Source organism: Mus pahari, chromosome 19, assembly GCF_900095145.1.
Source record: "Mus pahari chromosome 19, PAHARI_EIJ_v1.1, whole genome shotgun sequence".
NCBI lineage: Eukaryota > Metazoa > Chordata > Mammalia > Rodentia > Muridae > Mus > Mus pahari.
Window position 1 is genome coordinate 54,529,327 of NC_034608.1, and position 23,968 is coordinate 54,553,294.

Below are 23,968 nucleotides of genomic sequence, written 5' to 3' on the forward strand. Positions count from 1 at the left end.
CTGTCTTAAATTGAAACAGTTAAGATGTTTTGTTAGAAGCAAATGTGTCACATGCAATAACCACATAAATACTATATAAGGCCATCCAGATCTGACAAATGACAGCATAATGGCATTTTTGTTAATTTTGTAAAGATTATATTGCTGAGAGCTTTCAAAATTATCTAATGTACAAAATTCCAGACTTAGTAGACAAAGAGTACCAACACATTGAATTGAAAGAAAGAAAGAAACAAACAAAAAAACTCAGGGAGAGATTCTGTCTTGTCATTTCATTTAGTTAAAAATCACGTACTGAATTTAATTTTTTAGTAAAGCAAGCATTACATAATGCTTCAAAATTTTAAAATTCGGGGATAAAAGTTTACGTCCAAAAAAGATGAATGGAAAATTGTGCTTTCGAACTGCAGAATCAGTCCTCTGATGGGGTTAAGCGTTTCATGTCACCAGTGGATTTGGGAATTTCATCTGGGTAATGTGTTCGCGCGCAGTTCGCAGCCAGGTTCTGCAAAAATCTAAAACTGTGTGTGCTTCACTCCACGTAGCAAAGGCACCTAAATTTTTCTCCCTTTCGAGCAAAGGTCGCGATCCAGGTTTTCTGCTGAAGATGTTTTTCCCACGGCCGAGTCAGTCCCACTAGGTGTGTTGAGTATGGTGAATCAGGAAAGGTGAAGGCCAGTCCTGGCGGACACTGGAACAGTTTGCTCTGTGGTCCATCTGAAGACGCTCTGTACTGATCACAGGGGAAAACCGAGCAAAACCGTGAAGCAGACGGACGGGAACAAAAGGCTATTCTGGTGTGAGGAGAAATCAGTCGCTTCAGCTCCACAAGCAAATGCTACTACTGGACTGACAGGTGGAGCCTACCCCAGCTGGAGAAAGGTAGAGTTTGCCATTGGGGCAGACGCACAGTTCATACACTGTCTGTCGAGAATTTGAGGAGCTGGCTGAAGAAGAGAAGGAACCGATTGGTAGATTTCCCAGCCGGATTGAATCTGCATTTAGAAATATCTAGGAAGAAAAGAAAAACAAAAACAAAAACAACAACAACGAAACAACAAAAAATTCATTTCATTTCAGTGTGGTCCTTCCCACAGAGCATCGCAAGGCAATGGAGACTATTGCCGCTCCTGATGTTTTGAACAGATTACAAACCTGTGCTCTGTCCACAGGCTCTGCTGCTGTCTTAAATTTGAGTGGTAGAGTTCTGAGAACAAGTATCCAATATGAAATGTAGTATTGCATGATCTGCTCAAGGATCTCGGTTATTTAAAAAAAAGCTGCAGTAAAAACCATGGCGTACACACAGAGAATGAATGGCCCTGGCAGAGGCTATTTAGCGTCTTAGTCATATCTGAAGACTGTATAGAAAAAGAATAATACCAGCTGGGCTGGCGTTCCTGAAGAGGGAGGGAATTAACTAAAAAAACATACTCCATTGCCTGTGTTTTAAAATACTTGTGGAAGAATGAGTAGAATCATTTCTAAAACATCCAGAAAAGTCTTGCAGTCTAAAGACTTAGGAAATCATGACAACAAACAGATAATTCTACATATCATCATGCTTAAAGTGTCTATTAAGTGTTAGTTGATTTCAACCACCAATTTGACTAATCTTTCCATTTGGGGAAATTACTTCAATTGAATAATTTCTAATACACTGATTCTTTACTTTGTATTCCTTTCTCATTATCCCTTGTGCATGTACCTGGGCATGCGTGTGTGTGTGTGTGTGTGTGTGTGTGTGTGTGTGTGTGTGTGTGTGTATCTGTACCTATGTGAAGGTCAGAGGAGGCTAACTAAAGTTGTTTCTCTGCTTCTACCCTCTGGTCCTGGGGATTGAATTGAGGTCACAAGATGTGGTAGGGTTTAAACACTAAGCTATCTCATTGGCCCTTATCTTATTCTTAATCATAGACTCTGAGTTGCCTAGAAAACCCAAAGTTGAAGGATGAGAGAGAGCTGAATTTCCTCCTTCCTTACCCTAGACATTTCTTATTGGACTTCTGTTGGGGTTTTCCCTGCAGTGGGCATCCATTTGGGTCTCTGTCTAGTTGTCATACTGCTGGGGTGAAGTTCCAACAAATGCAAACTGAACCATGTCACTCTTATTGTCTTGTTCCCCTCTCATTTAAAATAAAACCTGGGGCCTTGCCCCAGGTCACACATCTTGCATGGCCTACCCTAGTCCCCTGCCATCATCAGCTTCAACTGATCTTGCTCATAGCTTGCACTGTAAGTACAAGTTCAGAGCTGTTTTATATTTGATTCCCTCACTGTGGGATATTTGTTCCACAAATGAGCTGGAGTATATATTAACTATATGCTTCAGTAACTTCTTCACTCATGTAAAGGGGACAAGTTTCCTAATGAATTCATTCATGTCGGCTGCTGGAAAGAGATTTGCTTTCATGGAGATGAAACATAAGGCAGGAAGCTAGAAGAACTGAGATACTGATGTCAACGCCATATTCCTGAGCCCCTCCAGGTTGCAGTATGGATGGCTTGCCCACCTCTCTCTCTTCTGCCAATGTAGTTACTGTGATGTTGATCACATTCCAATTTCTGAAATTGGTATGTCTGTTCTGTATTGTCCCATAAAGCCACACAATCCATCTGCTCTGAAACTCAGTTCTGTGACTAGAAGCACACCCTAGAGATTTGAACTCAGGACTGCCCGTCTTTTCTAACAAGAATCCATTTCATTTGTACCTGCTGATATCAGTACGATTTGTCTCCTTGAAAATGTTAATCAATTTTGGAATAAATAGTCTCCCTCAGCAACATTCTAACATGCTTGCTGTGGTGTGTTGTTGCACTGTGGATGTGGCCATATCATTAAAACTTTTCATTTACAGTTATGACTGGTGTTTCCTTCAATGCCAAATTTGAAGTTCCTCAGACCATTGTGCCTAAAATGACAGAGATTGTCCATAGCAGAACTTTGCATTTTCTGTAAAATTCATGCTTCGTCATTTCAACTATTACTTTGAATATCTGGATACTATATCTGATGATATGAAGTAGTTTAAAATCTATCTAAAGGTAGGGACTTATTTTTTTTTTTTTTTGATAAGTGATCAGTTTGTCCTTTTGTGGTGTTGTTGATGTTGGGCAGAGAAACAAACAAGCCAATATCAAATCACTTTAGGAAAAACATTTCCTTTCTTCTAAACTAAATTTAATGAGATATATAAAAGTATATAAATGTACATTGGTGGATGCTATTCAATTTTCAACATATGTGAACCCTGTGTAATGTTTAAATTGGGTTAGCTGTACAGAGCTACGCAGAGAATTAATTTTTTTTTATGGTGAACACTTTCCAAATTTTGTCTTCAGATCTTCTGAAATATCTGTATAATTATTGTTATCTATACTGATCAACCCTGTTGGGCATGGGCAGTCTTTCCAAAATTCTTGTTGTTTTTCTGACTATAGCAGCACAAGCTGATTCACCTCCAGAAGAACCAGTCTAAAGATCTAAAGAGACACATAAAGAGGGACTGCACCCATTCTAATGTTTGAAGCTAACATCAAAGCAACAAGAATTTGGGGGTCTGTTTAAAAGGTGTCTTTGGAATGAGTACATTTTAGTGGAAAGTAGAAGGAACGGATTGAATCCAGTATTGAAGAGGTCACAAGAGTTCCAAAGCTTGGAATTTCCCACGAAGCAGCTCTGTGTGTCTCTCCCGGAACCTGATTCAAGTGGTGTAAAAAGCATCAGGGTCACCCCGCCTGGAGACTCACCTCCCCTTCTGTGGACTGCAAGTGCAGCTCCTTCCTGCAGGTAGCCTTGAAGTCACCTGCAGCAGCGCTCACCTGGACCCCACGTGGAGCCTCCATTTTCAAGGATCTGGTTGGTGATTCAAGCCTAAAGGAAAGGAAAATATCTTTTATGAAAGAGAAAACTTAGAAGGAACTGAAAAAAAATTAAGCATTAGTGAGCCAGGTTTAACGGACTTTACAGGGAGTCAGCATAGACCTATATCCTCACTTTTTGTTACAATGATTTCAAGTCCAGTTAAGTTTTGGGACAATCTTTTTTCATTACTTCATCTATTTTTTTTTGGCTCATTATAAAAATCTTCATTTGTTCTTATCAATTATTTACTCTTCATGTATAATAATTTAATAACATTTCCTTATGCTCGTTCTTTTTATCATGCTCAAAAAGTAGGTCGCCATCAGGAGTTTACATGTTTAAATCTTTAATATATTTTCAATATTAATGATGAGGTTTTAATAAATAAATTGGAATAATTTGGCATGGATGTATTTTCCAATAAAGAGTTCCAGCTTTGTGAATTAAAAAAAAAAAAAAAAAACTGAATGGAAATCATTATTATTGTAACCATTATTGCAGTCCCTCAATGGTGTACCCTTAAAATTTTGTAAACTTTAAAATTTCCAAAATGTGCTTGAAAAAATATGGAAATTCACATAAAAATATATTGTACATGTTGAACGGCCTTCATTGCTTCATTGCAGTGGTCTCACACTAAAGGACAGTAGTTTGTAGAAATAAAATCAGCAAGGGGAAAATCAAAAGTCAGCAGAATGTAGTGATAGAATTCCGAGCAGGAGAAGTGGCAGGCGCCAGCTGTTTTTGTTGTGGTGGTGGTTGTTTTTTGTTGCTGATAGAGCTGCCTCATTTCTCTTTCATCACAGGACATCAGGAAAAGGCTTCTCTCAGACTGCCTATTACCATGATCCACAGTGACTTTTCTCCTCTGATACAAGACCCAGAGCAGGAAGAACTTCATGAAACACGTCTCTGAAAAGCATGGCTCCAGTTGCATATGTAGCAGAGGATGGCCTTGTTGGGCATCGATGGGAAGAGAGGTTCTTGGTCCTGTGAAACTTTATCTCTTATTTATTACTCACTTTAGCACCTAAAGCTATAAGGCTTTTAAAAATACCTGTTTATAAGGTGCGCTTGCATTTTCTTGTTTGAAAGAAGACAGTGCAAGAAATTAAAAGAAAAAAGTACTCTGTCTAATGACTTAGTAGAATCTATTACTAACCCTTTTCATATGGTGTTCAGAATGTAAAATCTAAATTTTGAAGTTATATCTCATAATCCGTATATACAATGTCACACTGCCTTAAGAAAGGCATCTGTGCCCAATGCCATTTTAGTGTTTTGTTGGTTAACACTGTCATTATTGAAATCACTCATGGCTGATATGAATGAGTCATTTGCATAGCATTTAGAGAAGAACATACCTAAAAATACAAATATGTTAATATCTTAAGACAGATTATTACTCCAACATTCAATAAACCATAGCTTGCATGCATTTAAGTAGAAGGAAAAAATTTTAATTTTGCCCAGTGAAGAGAAAAATCAAGCTTATTTCTCTCATATTTGATAGCCAATTGTGCATAAAAGATTCACGAAAGCTTTATTTATACTGCGATAACATTAAATGCATTGAAAATTCTGAGTGCTTAAGATTTTCCACTTTGACCTCTATCAAGCGATAAATCAGGAAATGATTGTAATATTTATGTTTATTTTATACACCAAACATACTCATGGCCAACATACCCTAAAGTACTACTGATGTAAGGGTCCTCTGCCCAAAATATGTAAAGATGGGGCCTCAGGGATGTTAGCCAGAGACAATGTCTCAGTTTCATCTGCTCTGAATTGACAGTATTTACTTTTTGAACCAAGCCAGCTCATATCTGTACTGAAGATTCAGTTTAGTTTGATTGACTTAGTAGAACTTCCATGATGGTAGCCAGTAGGAGTATTATTGACCCGGAGTTAAATGACCTTGGGCTATATTTAACTCCCTCTGTAGCTAATCACTGTCAGTCTCCCTGTATTTCCTAGTGTCATCATGACTATCAGGTAAATGGTTTTAGAAGTGCCTTGTCTTCCAGCAATACTCAAGGTAAATCGCATCTCAAACCTATGGCAGGGATTTCCCCGTTTGCCGCACCCATCAGACTGAGCCTGCTCCTAGTCCATCTTGCAGGTGCGCAGGGATTTCCCCGTTTGCCGCACCCATCAGACTGAGCCTGCTCCTAGTCCGTCTTGCAGGTGTGCTTTGAGTTTCTTTCATCAGGTAACTGGGACAACAGTCACAAAACTCCACAAAAGCATTTCTGCATTTAAATACGGAACTTGGGTGGAGTCTGAGGCCATATTCCCAGGCCATTGCCACTCATATTTAGAACAGAAATAAACTTATGTTCTTTGAGGTGAGAGATGAGATTTGTGTTGTCGCTATAAGCTTTGAGTAACATGGCATGTGTCAGTGTGTGACCAGCAAGTCATAGCGTTGTACTTTGTGCTTTCTCTATCCCTTGCCCTTCCCTCCCTCTTTTGTCTCCCTCCCTCTCTTCCTGTCTCCTTCCCTTCCTTCCTCCTCCCTCCCTCCCTCTCACATTATCCTTGATTCCCTCCCCATGATCCCATCACCTCTTACTTTTTGAGCATCCACTTGATGAGCAGAATGTCATCACAAATGACATAGAAACCAATAAAAATCCTTTGGATTTCCTAAAAGTAAAGACTTTTTGGAAAATATAATAGAGCCATTTTGCTGTACTGAAAAATGACTTTGAACAAAAAGAAAAGATCAACTATAGGAAGGAAATGGACAATCCTTATTTACTCCTACCTGCTAAAGATCACTTGATTGATTCATAGAACGGGTAGCTACAGAGGGAAATTAATATGGTGGTTAAAGAGTGCTCAGTATTCTGATACCCAAGGTCAAGGCTGCATGGTAGGATTCCCTTTTTTTTTTTATATGTCTGTAGTCTGGGGAAAAAGAGGTAGGTGTCTCAGAATAGATGTGTGTATGTACTTCAAAGGGAAACAAAACAAAACAAAACAAAACAAAACAAAACAAAACAAAAGTCTCCTACCCCTCCACAAAAAAACAAGAAAAAGAAAAAACCAACAGAAATCCATGGTGAATGATGTCTGAGGAAAAATTGAGAAGCTTTTAACAGCTTTGGATCTATGAGTCCTCCATTGCCCGAACACCAACATAAAAGCTTTTTGGAAGAGTGACTTAAGCCAAGGGAAAAATGAAATTTACTGGGCTTAGTGCAAGGAACATTAAATCTGTAAATTATGTTATATGAGATGATTTTCATTTTATCAGCAACAAGATTTTTTTTCCTGAAGACAGGAAATTGCTCAATATTTGAATTTGTGCATTACCTGGTATGTTTAAACATTAGCAAATTGTAGAGATTTTACAGTAATGCCAGATTGATTAAGTGCCAAAGTAATTAAGACTTCGAATTAAATAAGTCTCAATTGTGTGCTTTGCTGGGATTGATAGAAGTAAATGTAATAATTGTAAAAAAAAATGCAAGTGTTATTAAAGTGGCTTATTCTGTTTTGAATAACAAGCAGTGTCGAAACAAGTAGTATACACAAATAATTTCAAGCTAATTACAAAAATAGAATTTATTTAAAGAGTATATATAATAGCATTTATTAGACTAGTTTGAGGATTTCTTATATTTTGATTTAATGTTGAACATGATGACTGGCAGCTCTCACGTGTTTCTTAGGCACATGAAAATTGAGCCAATCTTAAGCATTTTGATAAGCTTTCCTGAATACAAATAAATATGTAAAAATAAACAAATTTTTATGGGAAAAACTATGCAATAACATATTAACCTGACATATGGATCCAGAGCCATTCAAATTACAATTGTCATTGTAAACAATTCAAATTACGACTGGCACTTTTGGGAATGGGAAAATTTCATTCTGAACATATAGAGATACAGATTATATGAGTTATCTACCTCAGCATTTGTTATTGTATGCATATCACAAACATGCAAGTATTTAACTCTCCAGAGTGACTCATTGTCTCTTGTATCTTGTGTTGAATAGAGAAATCAGTTCTCTATTATATCCACTGGGTACTGTCCCTCAGGTAAACCAGAAGAGGGATAAGTTTTTTATATTTGGGGTATAATTAAGACAAACATTTCATTTAAGCTAAAGTTTCTTCACACTTTCAAAAGGTCTGCAAACTACACTATTGAACAAATAGATTTAGACAGAGTTTCCAAGATTTGAAGTAAGAAATATTTAACTAGTCATGCATGACAGCTTATCAAAACAGGTTAGACACTGCAATTACGCATTCTATTCATTATTTCAAAATAATATTTCCCAGGCACTTCTAGGAGGTATGCTATAAATGATCGGACAATAGAAAAACATTTCTTACATTGAACGTGGCACTGCAAATTCTATCGTCATGCTAATTACTCTCAAAGAGCAAAGCAGGAATTGAAGCATAAACTAGCGAAAATTAATTACTACGTGCAAAAGTCATATCAATATAATGAGAGTATTCACCACGGGAATTGGGATAAGAAACTGTGAGTTCTTTCTACTTCAAATATCTGTTCCTGTTGAATTCTCTAGTGATCATACATCTACCTATAGCTTAAAGCACTTTAAAAACAGAATGTTGTAGTTCTAGCAATATGAAGTTTATATTTCCAGTTCTATCATAGTGAGTTAGCCATATAATTAAGGTAATATAATAAAAACTAATTTTAATACTGGAGCATTACTGTATAGTTAAGCTATAATTACTACACTAACACTAAAGACTAGTTGCTCTAATTATCCATATGTTACCTAAAACACAGTTAAATATTATGATGATTGGTCCAATTTCTCAGGATTATTATGCTAGTGCAAGCATTCTTGACAAAGTACAATGTTAGAGAACTGGAAACCAACTCCAAAGCTGCAGTCATCAAGGCAGAACTGACACCACATAGCTGCTGTACATTGAAATAAAACAGATTTCACAAATAGTTTGTTTTATTGTACAAACATTTGTCCATCATCAGGGCAATAAAGTTATCCAATGTGTTTATAGCAAATAATGCTGGAATAACTGGATATCTGTATGCCAGGATAAACTTCAGTCTCTACCACACACTACCATATAATAGTTGAAATCATAACGCCTTTCAATGCAAATACCTTTGGAACTTGAGAGATTAAAAGTGTTACAGGCCACAGTGTGTCACAACTATTTCATAATTAAAAATGTGATAAATACATTGAAATATACTTTCTAAATAACCACCAGTAAAATTAATACATAATGGACTGAGAAATAATATCTGTGCCATGACATATCACAAATGCTATCAGGATATATAAAAGTTCTCCCTAATATTTACAGAATATGTGAACACATCAGGAAAGATTTGTGGCTGTCAGATATGTGAATGGAAGTGAGTCATATTGTTAGCCATAGGATAATAGCAAACAGAAGAGAAATATAGAACCAACATGTCCCTATACATGACTTTAATTAGCAAGATTGCTAGTATCAAGTGTTGGTGAGACTGGACAGAAGTGTGTGTGTGTGTGTATATATTAAATATAACCATATATATAACCATATATATATATATATATATATATATATATATATATATATATATGGTTATATTTAATAGTATTGTTGCTACATAAGACTCTAATACAAAGTAATATTATCTTAAATTAAACCAAACAAAGGCTATAAGTATGAGTTTAAAGTTTCCATGAAACCTAGTACAGAGCTCAGGACATATTATATAGTTATTAAATCTGCTGAATGAACTGTAGAAAATCACATTTTTTAAAGGTAAATATTTATACTCTATTGTATCTTACAAAGGGTTATTCTTGAGAAGACCACATGTCTGTGTACTGCTTTCTTTACGCAGCCAATCCATTTGACTTGCCTGATTAGTGTTGCATCAGCCAAGAGTTCTTAGCAATATATGTCACGGCCTCAGATACTCTGCTTTAAGTTTTAGTACACACGTGAATAATTAAATAGCCCAGTTATCACTGCACTTTGCTTCTGCTTCCATTTTGAAGTTTAAATTAGTAACATTCATCTTAGAAGTAGTCAATCTATTTTGGAAGTAGATGGTAAGTCTCTAATACTAAATTAATGGATGATCAGAAGAGCAAAATCAGAAACATCATATACCACCTGTAATTTATTTCACACTTCAATCTGCAAATGTTGAGACATCTGTAGACCACTTAAAGCCATAGGTGGTGCTATTTCTATAGTGATAGATTTTTTCATAAGAGGATACAACATACACATACTTTTTTAAAATGAAAGAACCAAGATGTTTATTTTATGACTCAGAAACTAAACAAATGTATTGGTCCCTTTTAAAACATGTATTTTATATTTAGGTATATCCTAATTATACACATATGGTTGAATGTCAAAGTTCAATTAATTTTAACACTTAAACGGAAAGAAAAATTATCTTTACTATAAAATACTAGGAATATTTCTTGACATGGAAATATTGTGCATTGCTGAAATCAGATTAGCTATAGCTGTGTCATAACACCTTCACTGTTTCTGCCTGATGGCAACACTACAAGTCATTTCTTCTAGTTTTTACATTATTATTATCTGTGATCCTCCTGCTTTGGAAAGAGATACCTGAGCATCTCCTTACTGTAATCCATTGGCCAACAGATTTGCAAGTCTACCTTCTCCCTCCTTTTCACTCTTTTCACCATTCTGTTTCAAACTTCTAGAGGTCAGCTGTTTTTATTTCATTTGAGTAAGAACATGGAGTAAGTACATGGAAACTAAGGTTGGACTACAACAATTGGCATTGATGATATCCATATGCATCCCATGTAATGTTTCTTACACAATATTAATTTAGTTACTATCTCATTATTTAAAGACATTTGGTTACAGTCATTCAAGATGACAATTATCTATAACACTATAACATATGAGATGCATTGCTGTCTGTTAAAATACTAAGAATAAGCAAGCAACCTATGGAAGATGTAATCCAGAAATGTACTATCTTATGTGGAGAACGATCATAGTTATCCCAAACATTATATATTACTAAAGGGAGGGCATGAAATATGTGTGTGTGTGTGTGTGTGTGTGTGTGTGTGTGTGTGTGTGTGTGTGTTTGTAGCATATAGAGTGTATATGCACATGTACATATTAGGTGTTCACACATACACATTTGTACACACATTTATTAAAAGGCAGAGAAGAGCATTTAATGTTCTGGTCAGTCACCTGCTATTTTATTCTCTTTAGATAGACCCTCGAGACTAAAAGTATATTTTATAAGTGTGGCTCATGCACTACCTTGATCACTATCTATCCAGTTTTGCATAGAATGTGTACCTATTAATTTGCATAAAATTAAAAATTGATAAAATAAAAAGTGCCTGGTAGTATTCAATAGATTATTGAATGTATGTTTCTCAATTAGTCAGAAGAAAAGTCACAAAACTATTAGCACGATACTGTGAGATTCTGAATATTTGTCATTGTAAAAGTGTTTGGTTGGTCTTTTTTTTTTTTTCTTTGATTAAAATTTTCAACTCACCCTGCACACGTGAGAGAAGGTACTCTGCAAGCTACTGAAAGAGAAACCTGGACATCAACCCAGCCACAACCCTCCTTTTTCAATCTTTCCTGCCTGCAATTTGTACTGGGGCAATGGCAGTGCAGAGTTGGGGAAGTGGCCAACGAATGTTTGGTGTAATTTGAGGCCAATGCCATGAAAGGGAGCCCATACTCTACACTGCCAGGAAGGGCAAGAAAATAAGAGTGCATAGGCCAGAGACTTAGGATAGAACCAAACACAACTGGGAAAAAAATTAATGATATTCTGCTATACTCATATATCTTGTCCAATTCAAGTCTATACTCATAGTCTTGTCCAATTCTCATTAGAGAAGCTCCCTCTGGAAGCATATGGAGCATGTGCAGAGAACCACAGCCAGACATCAATGAAGAGATGAAAAGAGTGTCTAAATTGGAGGTCCCCATGGTGCGCCTTCGTTGGAGTATGGGATTCCACAGAAGAGCGAGAGGAAAGTCAGAGGAATTGGAGGACACCAGGAGAAGAACATGGCCCACTAAGTCAACAAAGCAGTATGGGCATGGGCTCACAGAGACTGAAGTGGCAAGGTCAGAGCCTGCATGGGTCTGCTTCAGGTTTTCTGCATATGTGTTATGCCTGTTAGCTTGGTGCTTTATGAAAGTCACTAGAGTAACAGGTTTATTTCTGATTCTTTTGTCTCTCTTGAGACTCTGTCATATTGGAGTGCCTCATCCAGCCTCAATACTCAATATGAGGGCTTTTCTTCTTTTTCTTCTTCTTCTTCTTCTTTCTTCTTCTTCTTCTTCTTCTTCTTCTTCTTCTTCTTCTNTTCTTCTTCTTCTTCTTCTTCTTCTTCTTCTTCTTCTTCTTCTTCTTCTTCTTCTTCTTCTTCTTCTTCTTCTTCTTCTTCTTCTTCTTCTTCTTTCACTAACTAGGCTGGTCATCATTAAGTCCTAGGATCTTCCTATACTTTCTTGTTTAGTTCTGTTTTGCTGTAGTCTCTTGAAGTTCTGCTCTATCCTGAAGAGAAAATTGAGGGAGGGTGGATCTGGGAAAGAGGACACATGAAGAGGGCAGGGCTAGGAGGAATGGAGAGAGGGTGAAATGTGTTTTGGCTGTATTGTATGAGAGAAAATTATTTTTAATTAAAAAAAGAATCAACTTTATTGGTGGGACAGTAAAACTGCCAGGAAGCTTGGTAAGGTAAAGCAGGTGGAAACCCAAAGACTAGGTGGGCAAACACCTGAGACTTAGGCAACTAGCTACTCCCTGCCAGATTCCTGACCTGGAACAAGAGTCACATTCCCCACATAATGAAATGTGATCTGTGGTCACATAGGCCGAAAGAGAGTTCTCCCTGTTAATGAGGTACCTAGAGACCTTGAGGGCTTAGCCAATAATCTTCCTTTCCCTGACTTTCCTCCCTGCAAAAAGTATTTAGTCTTAGATCTACCCTAAACGTGGGTATGGTATGATATGCATTCATTTTCCATGATGAACAGCCAATAAAAGTTATGGATAAACGTGGACCGTTTCATCTACCACTGCCATGGGGGGATTACAGAAAGTCACTTATAGAATGGCAGCTAAATCTCCCATAGAAAGCATCTCTGGGCTTCCAGTCTGCTTTCATCAAGCTAAGGATAATTACTGCTGGGACAAGCCACAGCTTCCCTTCCCATTACCCCCAGGGCAGAAGCTTTACCCAGCCAGAAGCTCGCCAGCCAAATCTGTTCTTAGTTCTGCAACTCCCACTGGTACCTGGATATCCAAGAGTCTGAAAACCCTCTAAGCCCCAGCTTTCTGACAGGCTTGGGGATCCTCAAACCATCATCTGTTTCCCAACATCTCAGACTGTGCTTTCCCACTCCTACAGTGGTGTCTTGGTGCTTTCCTGAAGCCCAGCACAGAGGGAGTGTGCCATAAGTGCTGTCAATCTCCTAGTGTTCTGCCTCCCCAAGATGCCATGTCCAGTGGCAGGGCAGACATGAACCCAAGCATCTATTTTCTGTTTGTTTGTTTGTTTGTTTGTTTGTTTGTTTGTTTGTTTTGACCATATTTCTGCTTATTGAATGACTAAAGCTAAATAATGACTTTTAGGTATGTATGTGAATGCATGTATGTGTAATTTATGTGGTAGTAGTGTATATATTGTGGCAGCATGTATGTGTGAATCCACATATACATATTTGTGCACACATGTGTGGAAGTCAGAGAAGAACATTGCGTTCTTATCACTTATTGCTCTATTATTTATTGCACTATTCCACTGAGACAGACCCTCTTGCTGAACCTATAACTAGGTTGGTGGCCAGAAAATCACAGGATCTTCCTGTCTCTCCACCTCCCCTCTCCCACAGCACTGGGTAATACAAACATGTGCTAAGCTATGAGTAGCTCCTAAACAAATGTTGTTTTCTGCACTCACATCCTTTTGTGAGCATGTCAAGGACTTTTCCTGAACCATCAAGAAATTCTGTCTCCTCATTATGTAACAGCAGTAATTTTAATGTGCATTTTCTTTGTGCTCTCACTGTTTAATGGAACCACTGTAGCAGATACATTTTGGAGTATAATTTCCCTAACATAAATTAAGTAATCTATCTCACTTCATCAAATGTTAATTTCTTTGTTGAGTTAAGAATGTCTGTTGCATGAGAATTCTCAACTGAGGAATCATGAATGTCTGGGAAGCACCTAATGAAATGTTCAACATCCTTAGTCATCAGGGGAATGCAAATCAAAACAACCCTGAAATTCCACCTCAGACTAGTCAGGATGGCTAAGATCAAAAATTCAAGGGACAGCAGATGCTGGTGAGAATTTGGAGAAAGAGTAGACTCCTCTATTGCTGGTGGGATTGTAAACTGGTACAATTACTCTGGAAATCAGTCTGATGTTTGAAAATTGAAAGAGTACTACCTGAGGACCCAGCAATATCACTCCTGGGCATATACCCAGAAGATGCTCCAACATATAACAAGGACACATGCTCCATTATGTTCATAGCAGCCTTATTTATAACAGTCTGAAGCTGAAAACAACCCAGATGTTCCTCAACAGAAGAATGGATACAGAAAATATGGTACATTTACACAATGGAGTACTATTCAGCTATTAAAAACAATGACTTCATGAAATTCACAGGCAGATGGATGGAACTAGAAAATACCATCCTGAGTGAGGTAACCCAGTTATAAGAGAACACACATGGTATGCATTCATTGATAAGTGTATATTAGCAACAACAACAACAAGAAAAAGCTCAGAATACTCATGATACAACTCATAGACCACATGAAACCCAAACTACAGCTGCTACAGTCCTACTCAGAAAAGGCAAAAAATAATCTCCGGAGAGAGAGGGAAAGATAGATCTGGGAGGGAAAGATAAGGGGGATGTGAAAGAGGGTTCAGATACAGGAGGAGGTTCTCCCCTAAGAAGTACAGAGGGCCAGAAATTTGAAAGGAGTTGTGTAGCAGTTGGAAGAGGGTGAACTGGGGATAGACACTAGAAAGTTCTAGATTCCAGGGACCCAAGAGTTTCCCAGTACCCAACAAGAGGGACATTAACTGAAATACACAACAAAGGGGAGATAAAATCTGTAGAGACCATATCTAGTGGATAGGCAAGGTTGAGGGATGGGGCTACCCACCCACCTCAAAAAAAAAAAAAAAAATCCGGAATTCTTCATGTCAAATGGAAATGCAGGGACAAGAGTGGAGCAGAGTCTGAAGGAAAAGCTATCCAGAGACTGCCCCACCTAGGGATCCATTCCACCTGCAGACTTCACACTCAGACACTATTGCTGATACCAAGAAGCACTTGCTGACAGGAGCCTGGTACAGCTGTCCCCTGAGAGGCCCTGCCAGAATCCGACCCATACAGATGCGGATGCTTGCAGCCAAATATTGGACTGAGCTCGGAGACCTCAATGGAGGAGTTAGGGCAAGGACTGAAGGAGCTGAAGGGGGTTGCAACCCCACAAAAAGAACAACAATATTAACCAACCATAATCCCCAAAGCTCTCAGGGACAAAACCACCGACCTAAGAATATACATGGGGGGTGGGGCATGGCTCCAACTGGATATGTAGCAGAGGATTTGCCTTATCACTAGGCAGGACCCTGGTCCTGTGGAGGCTTGATGACCCTGAGTAGGGGAATGTTAGGGTGTTGAAGGCAGGAGTGGGTATGTGGATGAGAGAGCACCCTCTTAGAGGCAGGGGGAATGTATAGAGGTGTTGTGGAGGGGAAATTGGCAAGGGAGATAACATTTGAAATGTAAATAAATAAAATAACCAAGAAAAAAAAGAATGTCTGTTGTAGTAACTATGAATACTTTCTCTTAATATTTTTAAATAAAACTTGTCATGATTTTCTTGAGAAATATCTCTGTTGTGTTTGTACCTCACACTGTTTTGTGTATGGATAGATATTGCATGGTGTACTCAGTAGTTTTGTGTCAACTTGACAAAGGCTGGAGTTATCACAGAGAAAGGAGTTTCAGTTGGGGAAATGCTTCCATGAGATCCAGCTGTCGGGCATTTTCTCAATTAGTGATCAATGCAGGAGGTCCCCTTGTGGGAGGTGCCATCTCTGGGCTGGTAGTCTTGGTTCTAAGGATTAGAAGATGACAGAAATGCTCACTTGGACCACTCTGCTCTCCTCCAAATTAATTTATTACTCAATAAAGGACTACTCATGAGGATGTTAGAGAGAGAGAGAGAGAGAGAGAGAGAGAGAGAGAGAGAGAGAGAGAGAGAAATCGAGCAGGCTGTGCAAGCCAGTGAAAGCAAGCCAGTAAAGAACATCCCTCCATGGCCTCTGCATCAGCTCCTGCTTCCTGACCTGCTTGAGTTCCAGTCCTGACATTCTTTGGTGATTAATAGCAATGTGGAAAATGTAAGCTGAATAAACCCTCTCCTCCCCAACCTGCTTCTTGATCATGATGTTTGTGCAGGAATAGAAACCCTGATTAAGATACATGGTATCAAGGCACTTAGGTACAGCATAATAATGGGGATTTTAGACTGTGAGTTATTACTGAAGGGAAATGAAATTTAAGGCCTGGGATTCATGTAACTTTAAAAGAAAATTGTGTAAATTCAAGGCTCAAATAATATGAGATAAATAGAGCAGCATTAGGAACTTGAAGGCCTGGAGCAGATCCAGGCATGCTCAGGCAGACAAACCCATAGGCCCTTTGTGGTAAACAAGTCCTGGCAAGCCTTGAAGGCCAGAAGCTGGAACTCTTACAAAAACAAGCACTGGTATGTTCAGGCAAACCCCTTGTTAAGGCATTCCTGAGGTCAAGTTGACTGGGAATGGTGATAAAATAGAGAAAAAGTACAAAAACTGGTCTGAGGTATTTTGACTGATTCATTGGCCATCTGGTGACCCAGTCACAAGCCACTATCCCAGACCCCCTCCCTGGAATTGCTGATGCTATAACCTGCATGTATTATTCTACTGACTTGTAATCAAGCCAATTGTGTGCAGCCACGCCAACTTCCCCCAACCCTCTCCCTATAACTCCCTATAAAAACCCCTAGCTTTTGAGCCTTGGGGTCGATTCCTCTACCTCCTTCGTGAAGTATGCATTGGCACAGAGCTCCACCATTAAACTGCCTCATGCTTTTGCAACAAGATGGTCTCTCTCATGTTTCTTAGGACACCCTGACTCCCGCTACCTGGAGTCCCCGTGAGGGGGTCCTACAGTACCATAGCAGGAGAAAGCATGTCTATATATTGATTATAGTGTTTATTTGTCTCTTCTCTCTTCTTCATATCCCTGATCCTTTCATATTTTCTCTTGGTCTTTCTTTCTCTATTCCCCTTATGGTTGTTTATCTATATCCTGTATCTCACTCACCTAAGTCTAATTTTCCATAATGCCTAAGTTAAACAGTAGACCACTAAACTTCTCTGAAAGCTGTCTCTTTTCATTTTTAAAACTCTTTATCCTTAGTCCATATATTTTTGAGTTTATGCCATATATGTTTAGGAAAACAGATAAGTTAGAATAACTCAATATCTTGACTCAAGAACCTGACTAATACAAAGTTATGGCAAAGTGATATTTTTGTATAAGTCCCTAGCACAAGCACCATTTAACATATTCATATGTCAAAGGCTGTAAATTATGAGAACTACAGCGTGGTGTAGAAGAAGCACTCACCTGAGGTCTTGAGATGGCTCTGCTCTGATGTGAGGTGTTTCCACAGAGTGTCCAAATACTGCTCCTTCAGTTCCTGCGGGCAACATGAATACAGCCGTCAGCATAAGCAAGTCTGTACACACACAGTATCTTTCATCCCAATTTGTGTATCAAATATTCTTCCCTGAGCTGAAAACAGTAGCAGATTAATTAAAAATTTAACATTGGACAGGGAGTGTAAGACAGAGACGAACCAAGGAAGAAGGATATGATCATCCTGTGTTAAGTACCATTAAGATTCTGAACATCCTGTGTTAAGTACTATTAAGAATCAATTATGACTGCTTTAGATAAAAGGAATTCACCTGTTCTGATCAAAGAACAAAGACATCCTTTTCATTGCCTTATTTTACAGCTAAGTGGGTTTAAGAAAAAGGATAGGTTGAAACACTCAGGTCGGGCACCCCATATCTCGGAGGGCATGATGAAACTGCTAAGGCAATGCAGTGTTAGATGTTTACAGAGAGGTTTCCAACAGGAGTTAGCCACTTTCTATCAGAGAGATTTTCAGAGATCGCCAGAAAGCAAAGAACTCCACAATACTTTGACTTTTGTGGAGTTAAGGCACTATCTAAAACTGAGAGCCACTTTAATTCATTTCATTATAGTTGAGTTCATCTGAGGTCATTGTTGACTGAAGAGGTCAGGGACTCCAGTTTCTTGTGCAGACAGTCAATTGACACGTGGTCTGAGCACACTTACTGACTCTCCGTGATTTTCGAGGCAACTAGAGCTTTTCTACAACTTAAGTGAGAAAAAGAGAGTATGCTTTTCTCTAAAAAAAAATGAAGTGAAGTTGTTTTTTAACAGCGTAATGACAAAAGCAGTTTGTAAAATAATATTTATTCAAATGTACATCTTTTCAGATTAGACATTATTTTCTTTTGATCTCATCCTTCCTCATATATTTTGACATAAGAATGTTATGCTTGTTTCATAAATGTAATCAGCAGTGTATTGATAATAAAATAGAATTCAAAACTATACACTGAAATGCAAATAAATATGGCTGTGCCTATTGTGGAGCAAAATGTAAATCATGTTGATTCTTCAAGCACCAATGGCATTGTTAAGAGGAAACTGAAGCTGAGTTTTACAATATTATAAACTAACATAGCTTTATAGAGAAATGGATTAGATCTACTTAATGATCTTTTAAAATAAATATTAAGGTACACTTGGATGTAGAGTGGTACAAGAAGACTGCTTTCAAGGACTGAAATATTAATTCCTTCATATTACGTTTGAGAGTCAAAAATCTTGGGGTTTTCCATGATAAGCTTCTGTACAACAGATTTTACGTCATGAAATAAATGTTACTGGCATCTGCTTGCCTCTGAGCCTTACTGGTTATCCCTCCTCCCCCCATAGTAAAACTATTTGTAGGACAGGAAGTGCTTATAGTTTTTTTTTTTATGATCTCTGTTAATTTAGAACACTCATTTCCTTAAATGATTCATTCTTTTGATACTCTAATTCTGCAAATTAAACATTTCTTATTATGGGTCCTGATAGGTAACATAATGATTTCAGTTAAAGCAGTAATTCTGTGATTTGGATGGGGATGGCATTTGAGAGAATATCCCCAGATAGACATTTACATATCTCAAGGAGAGTGACTGACATTTTAATACAGACTGTAACATCCTGATAGGATAGTTATCCTTGTGCAAAGTTCAAATGCTAATCTCTAGTTCTGTATGATTATGAAAATTTTCCAGACAAGGTGACAGAAATATAATTAGAGGACAGTGACAATATTTATTTTCAAACACTGGTTCACCCCACTGTAACAGCACAGAATCTATATAGCTGAAATCAAAAGTAGAAAATTACCAACACCAAAGTTTTTCAATGAGGATTAAATCTAAATTAACAAAAATTAGAGATAAAAAGGAGAGATATAGCAACAAACACCAAGGAAATCCAGAGAGTCAGAAGGACATACTGTAAAAACCTATATTCCACCAGATTGGAAAATCTAAATGTAATGGCTAAATTTCTTGGTATATATCTTCCACCAAAGTAAAATCAAAATTAGATAAGCAACTTAAACAGACCTACATACAACTCCTAATGAAGTAGAAGCAATAATTAAGAGTCTACTAACCAAAAATAAAAGAATAAAAAAGGAAGCTCAGGTATAAATGGTTTTAGTGCAGAATACTCTCAGGCTTACAAAAAGAACTGATACTAATATTCCTCAAGTTATTTCACAAAATAGAATCAGAAGTGAGATTTCTGATTTTGTTTTACCTTGATATTCAAACCACATAAAGACACAGTGACGTGAATTAATTACAGACCAATTTCCATTATGAACAAAGGTGCAATATTTTTCAATAAAATACTTGCAAACTAAACCAAGGAATAAATCAAAAATCATCCACCCTGATCAAGTATGCTTCAGCCCAGAGATGCAGGATGAGATGTTGAGCATCTGTAAGTTGCTAAATCTACCATATAATCAAATTGAAAGACAAAAACTACATGGTCAAAGCATTAGATGCAGAAAAGGCTTTTCACATAATCCAACACTCCTTCTTGATTAAACTTCTACTGAGATTAGGAATATCAGGAACATACATCAACATAATAAATGCAGTTTACAGCAAGGCCATAGCCAACATCAACTATATGGAGAAAAACTCAAAGAAATTCCACACACACACACACACACACACACACACAAAATCAGGAACATGACAAGGTTGTCCACTCTCTCCATGTCTACACAATAAGGGACTTGAAGTATTAGTTAGAGGAAAACAAAAATTGGAGGTGTTCAAGGTGGTATAAGTTGGAAAGGAAGAAGTTAAAGTGTCCTTATGTGTAGATGATATGATAGTACCTGTAAGTAATCCTAATAATTCTACCAGGAAACTCTTACAGCTGATAAACACTTTTAGCAATTAGCTTGCTACAAGATTAACAGCAGCAGCAACAACAAAAATCTGGCTTCTATATACAAATGGCAGATTGAGAAAGAAATTAGGGAAAACATCTTTTACAATAGGCTCAAAAAATATAAAATAAAATAAATTGAGGTATCTCTAACCAAGAAATTAAAATTTTTATGATTAAAAACTTCAAGGCACTAAAGAAAGAAATTGAAGAGGATACCAGATGATGTAATGAACTCCCATGTTCTTAGACTGGTATTATTAACATAGAAAATGGTTATCATACCAAAAGCAATCTACACATACAATTCAGTTCTCATCAAAATTCCAACAAAAATTCCAACAAAAATCTCTTTTTCTTTTCTTTCTTTCTTTCTGTCTGTCTGTCTGTTTGTCTGTCTGTCTGTCTTTTTTTCTTTCTTTCTTTTTTTTTTTTTTTTTTTTTTTTTTTGAGTCAAGGTTTCTCTGTGTAGCCTTGGCTGTCCTGGAACTCACTCTGTAGACCAGGCTGGTCTCGAACTCAGAAATCCGCCTGGCTCTGCTTCCCGAGGGCTGGGATTAAAGGCGTGTGCCACCACCGCCCGGCCCAACACAAATCTTAAATGGATAATTTTCAGCTTCATACAGAAACACAATATATCGATCTAGTTAAAATAACTTTGAGTAAACTAAAAATACTGCCAGAGGTATCATCATCACTAACCTCAAGTTATGCTAAGAGATATATACATTAATAAAGCAAACACAAAAGCAGACACATTGCTCAAGGAAAGCAAATCAAAGATCCAGCTATTGGCAATAACTAATAATCACTAAAATCATCTTGATAGGAATCAGCTCAAAACTGTGTAAGCTACAGGTGCTCACTACAAATTTGGGAAATCAAATGCTGAACATATTTTTTTCTTGAATTAGGAATTCCCTCAAGTCTCAGACTGTTCTATTTGTCAAATCTGACAGGCTATTGAGTCCATTTTGAATTTCAAATAAATAAAAAGTAATCTTAATTATTTTTTTAGTGTTCAGGTAGGTACTATACAGTAAAACAAATTAAATGTTCAAATAAATTTAAATAGTGTTCAAATGAATTTAAAATTAAGTAAGGACTATACATTGATATAGAAATATCATGTATGATAATTTCTCAGTATTTATTGGGAGTAGAAATATCTCAGTTGCCTCACTTAATATGTCATGAACTCATATGTTAAGTTATACAAAAATATGTGTTATGTTAAGTCATATACACAGGAACAGGTAAGACATTACTTAGAATATTATCTTTTAAACATGTCTAAGAAAACATTGAATAAAATAGCAGTAATATTAAAGTTAAGTGCATCTCTTTCTCCTCTTTCTGGTTCTCTTCCTTTTCCTACTCCTTTTGCTCGTCTTTGAGGACAGGGTATTAATGGCTGAAATGGAGCTCATTAAATATACCTTTCTGGCATACGATAGAGTTCCAAGAGGTCCTATCTCCTAAGGCTTAGGATTAAAAGTGAGAGCCGCCAAACCTGCATTCAGGGTCCGTTTCGGTAGGGCGATCTTTATTCTCTGTATCCTGAGTATATTTTTTATAATCATTACTCACTAGGTATTCATTATCTATTCATTGGATTATATAGTTTTACAGGAGATCAAACAAAAGTGTCCTACAGCGAGAGTAATAGAAGTAGTGAGCAGACGACTTACGGCTAAGCGGAAAGGAAAAGAAAGGTTGGGACACCTAAGTTTTCAACTTGGAGCTTAAACAGTACTGGAAATGTCTGAATTATATTTGTATTTGTTCTTATATCTGTCAAGGAAAGCTTCCAGTCTTTAGCTTTTCAATAAAAGCGAGAATGACTCTGAATTTTTTTTTTTTTTACTTCTTTTTTGAATGGAGACAAAGAAGAAATTGCTTTCCCACACAATTTGAATATGGTACCCAAGAGATGGTTCTTCTTATAGACTCTAGTGTCTTAAGGCAAGGAAAGTAAGAACAGGATGTTTCCTTTACCCCCTTTTCCCACAGTCAATCACAGTAGTAGTTAAAGACGGCCTCTCATTCATAATTTTACGTTATGGATAACATGAATTTCCATAGAAATTATGGAAGGATTTTTGTTTTTAAAAACTTCACAACATGAATACTGTAACTCTTGTCAGCTCTCTTTATTCACAAGTGAGGAGAGGGATTTGCTCCAACAAATTGAGAGAATATTCACTATATTGGGCAATAGATGGAATAATCGTATTAGAAATTATATTTGTATTTGTTCTTATATCTGACAAGGGGAACTTGTAGTTCATATATTCTCAATAGAAATGACAATGACTCTGATTTTTTTTTTTTTTTTACGATTTCTTTGAATGGAGACAAAGAAGAAATTGCAATTTGAATATGGTACCCAGGGTATGCTTCTCCTTGTGCATTCTATTGTGTTAGACAAGGAAATTAAGAATAGGGTGTTTTATTCTTGTGATCCTCTTACCATAGCCAATCACAGTAGTAGTTAAAGAGAGGCTATTAGTTATATTATGTTTGTTCTATTTTAATAAATTTCTATAACTGAAAGTAATTATCCTTTAATGAAAGGGACATTGAAGGTGATACGTAAGTGGAGATTATCAGATTAAAGGAGACATGCAATGAGAGCCTGAAAAGGGGGGCTCCAATTTGGGAAAAGCAAGGAAGGTGAACANAGAAGGAGGGGATAGGAACCAGTAACACAAGGCTTTTTGATAAAGTCTCAATGAATTGTACTATTTTATACTTACCTAAAATTTTACTATGTACATACATACATACATACATACATACAAACATACTATATGTATACATACATAGGTATATTCACAACCATACATGATTATATGTAATACGCACCCATATTAAAATTTACATGTATATTTATTATATGTGTATATTATATATATTAAAGAAAGTTATATCATTTGGGCTGAAAGTTCTCCCTACAAAAACACAAAATCCATGAATGAAAGTATCTCGAAGGCTAGGCAAAGAAATTACCTTTCACATGGTTGGGCAAGGTAGTGCACGTGACACCTACAGCAATGTAGATTATCCACAAAGCCCTTGGTTGCTTCTCAGAGGATAAGGTGGGCCTCTATTGATGAAGGTACCAGTGAGGATGTAGAACTTAAATGATATGAGCTATATCAGACCTGAAAGCATTCTTTATCAGCTCTAGCGTCTGTGGGAGCAGAAAAGACTATGTATGTTGCCAAGGGAGAGAAGTAATTAAATGGTTCTATGACACCGAGTTATCATATTTTCTAGCATAGCAAGATATGGTAAAGATACAGTTAAATGTCACTCACATTTGGTGATTATTAATAACTTCGTACTTGTGCTTGCTTTGGCAGCACATATACTAAAATTGGAACGAAACAGAGAAGATCAGCATGGCCCCTGTGCAAGGATGACACGCAA

The 23,968-nt window shown here is 37.1% G+C and overlaps 1 protein-coding gene and 1 non-coding gene across 3 annotated transcripts in view; one reads left to right on the forward strand and one right to left on the reverse strand.

Annotated features, from left to right (window-relative positions):
• Window positions 1–246: 246 nt before the first annotated feature.
• Window positions 247–23,968, reverse strand: part of Sgcz (sarcoglycan zeta) — a 1,036,342-nt gene continuing 1,012,620 nt past the window's right edge. For both annotated transcript variants that reach the window (XM_021219043.2, XM_021219044.1), the window contains exons 6-8: window positions 17,591–17,663; window positions 3,751–3,874; window positions 247–1,011 (exon numbers count right to left, since the gene is read on the reverse strand). In XM_021219043.2, coding sequence (XP_021074702.1) covers window positions 820–1,011; window positions 3,751–3,874; window positions 17,591–17,663 — 389 coding nt within the window. In that variant the 3' untranslated portion in view covers window positions 247–819. The remainder of the gene's footprint in view (window positions 1,012–3,750; window positions 3,875–17,590; window positions 17,664–23,968) is intronic.
• Window positions 23,886–23,968, forward strand: part of LOC115062662 — a 107-nt gene continuing 24 nt past the window's right edge. The window contains exon 1 of the small nuclear RNA XR_003842597.1: window positions 23,886–23,968. This exon is cut by the window's right edge and continues 24 nt beyond it. This is a non-coding gene — a small nuclear RNA (U6 spliceosomal RNA).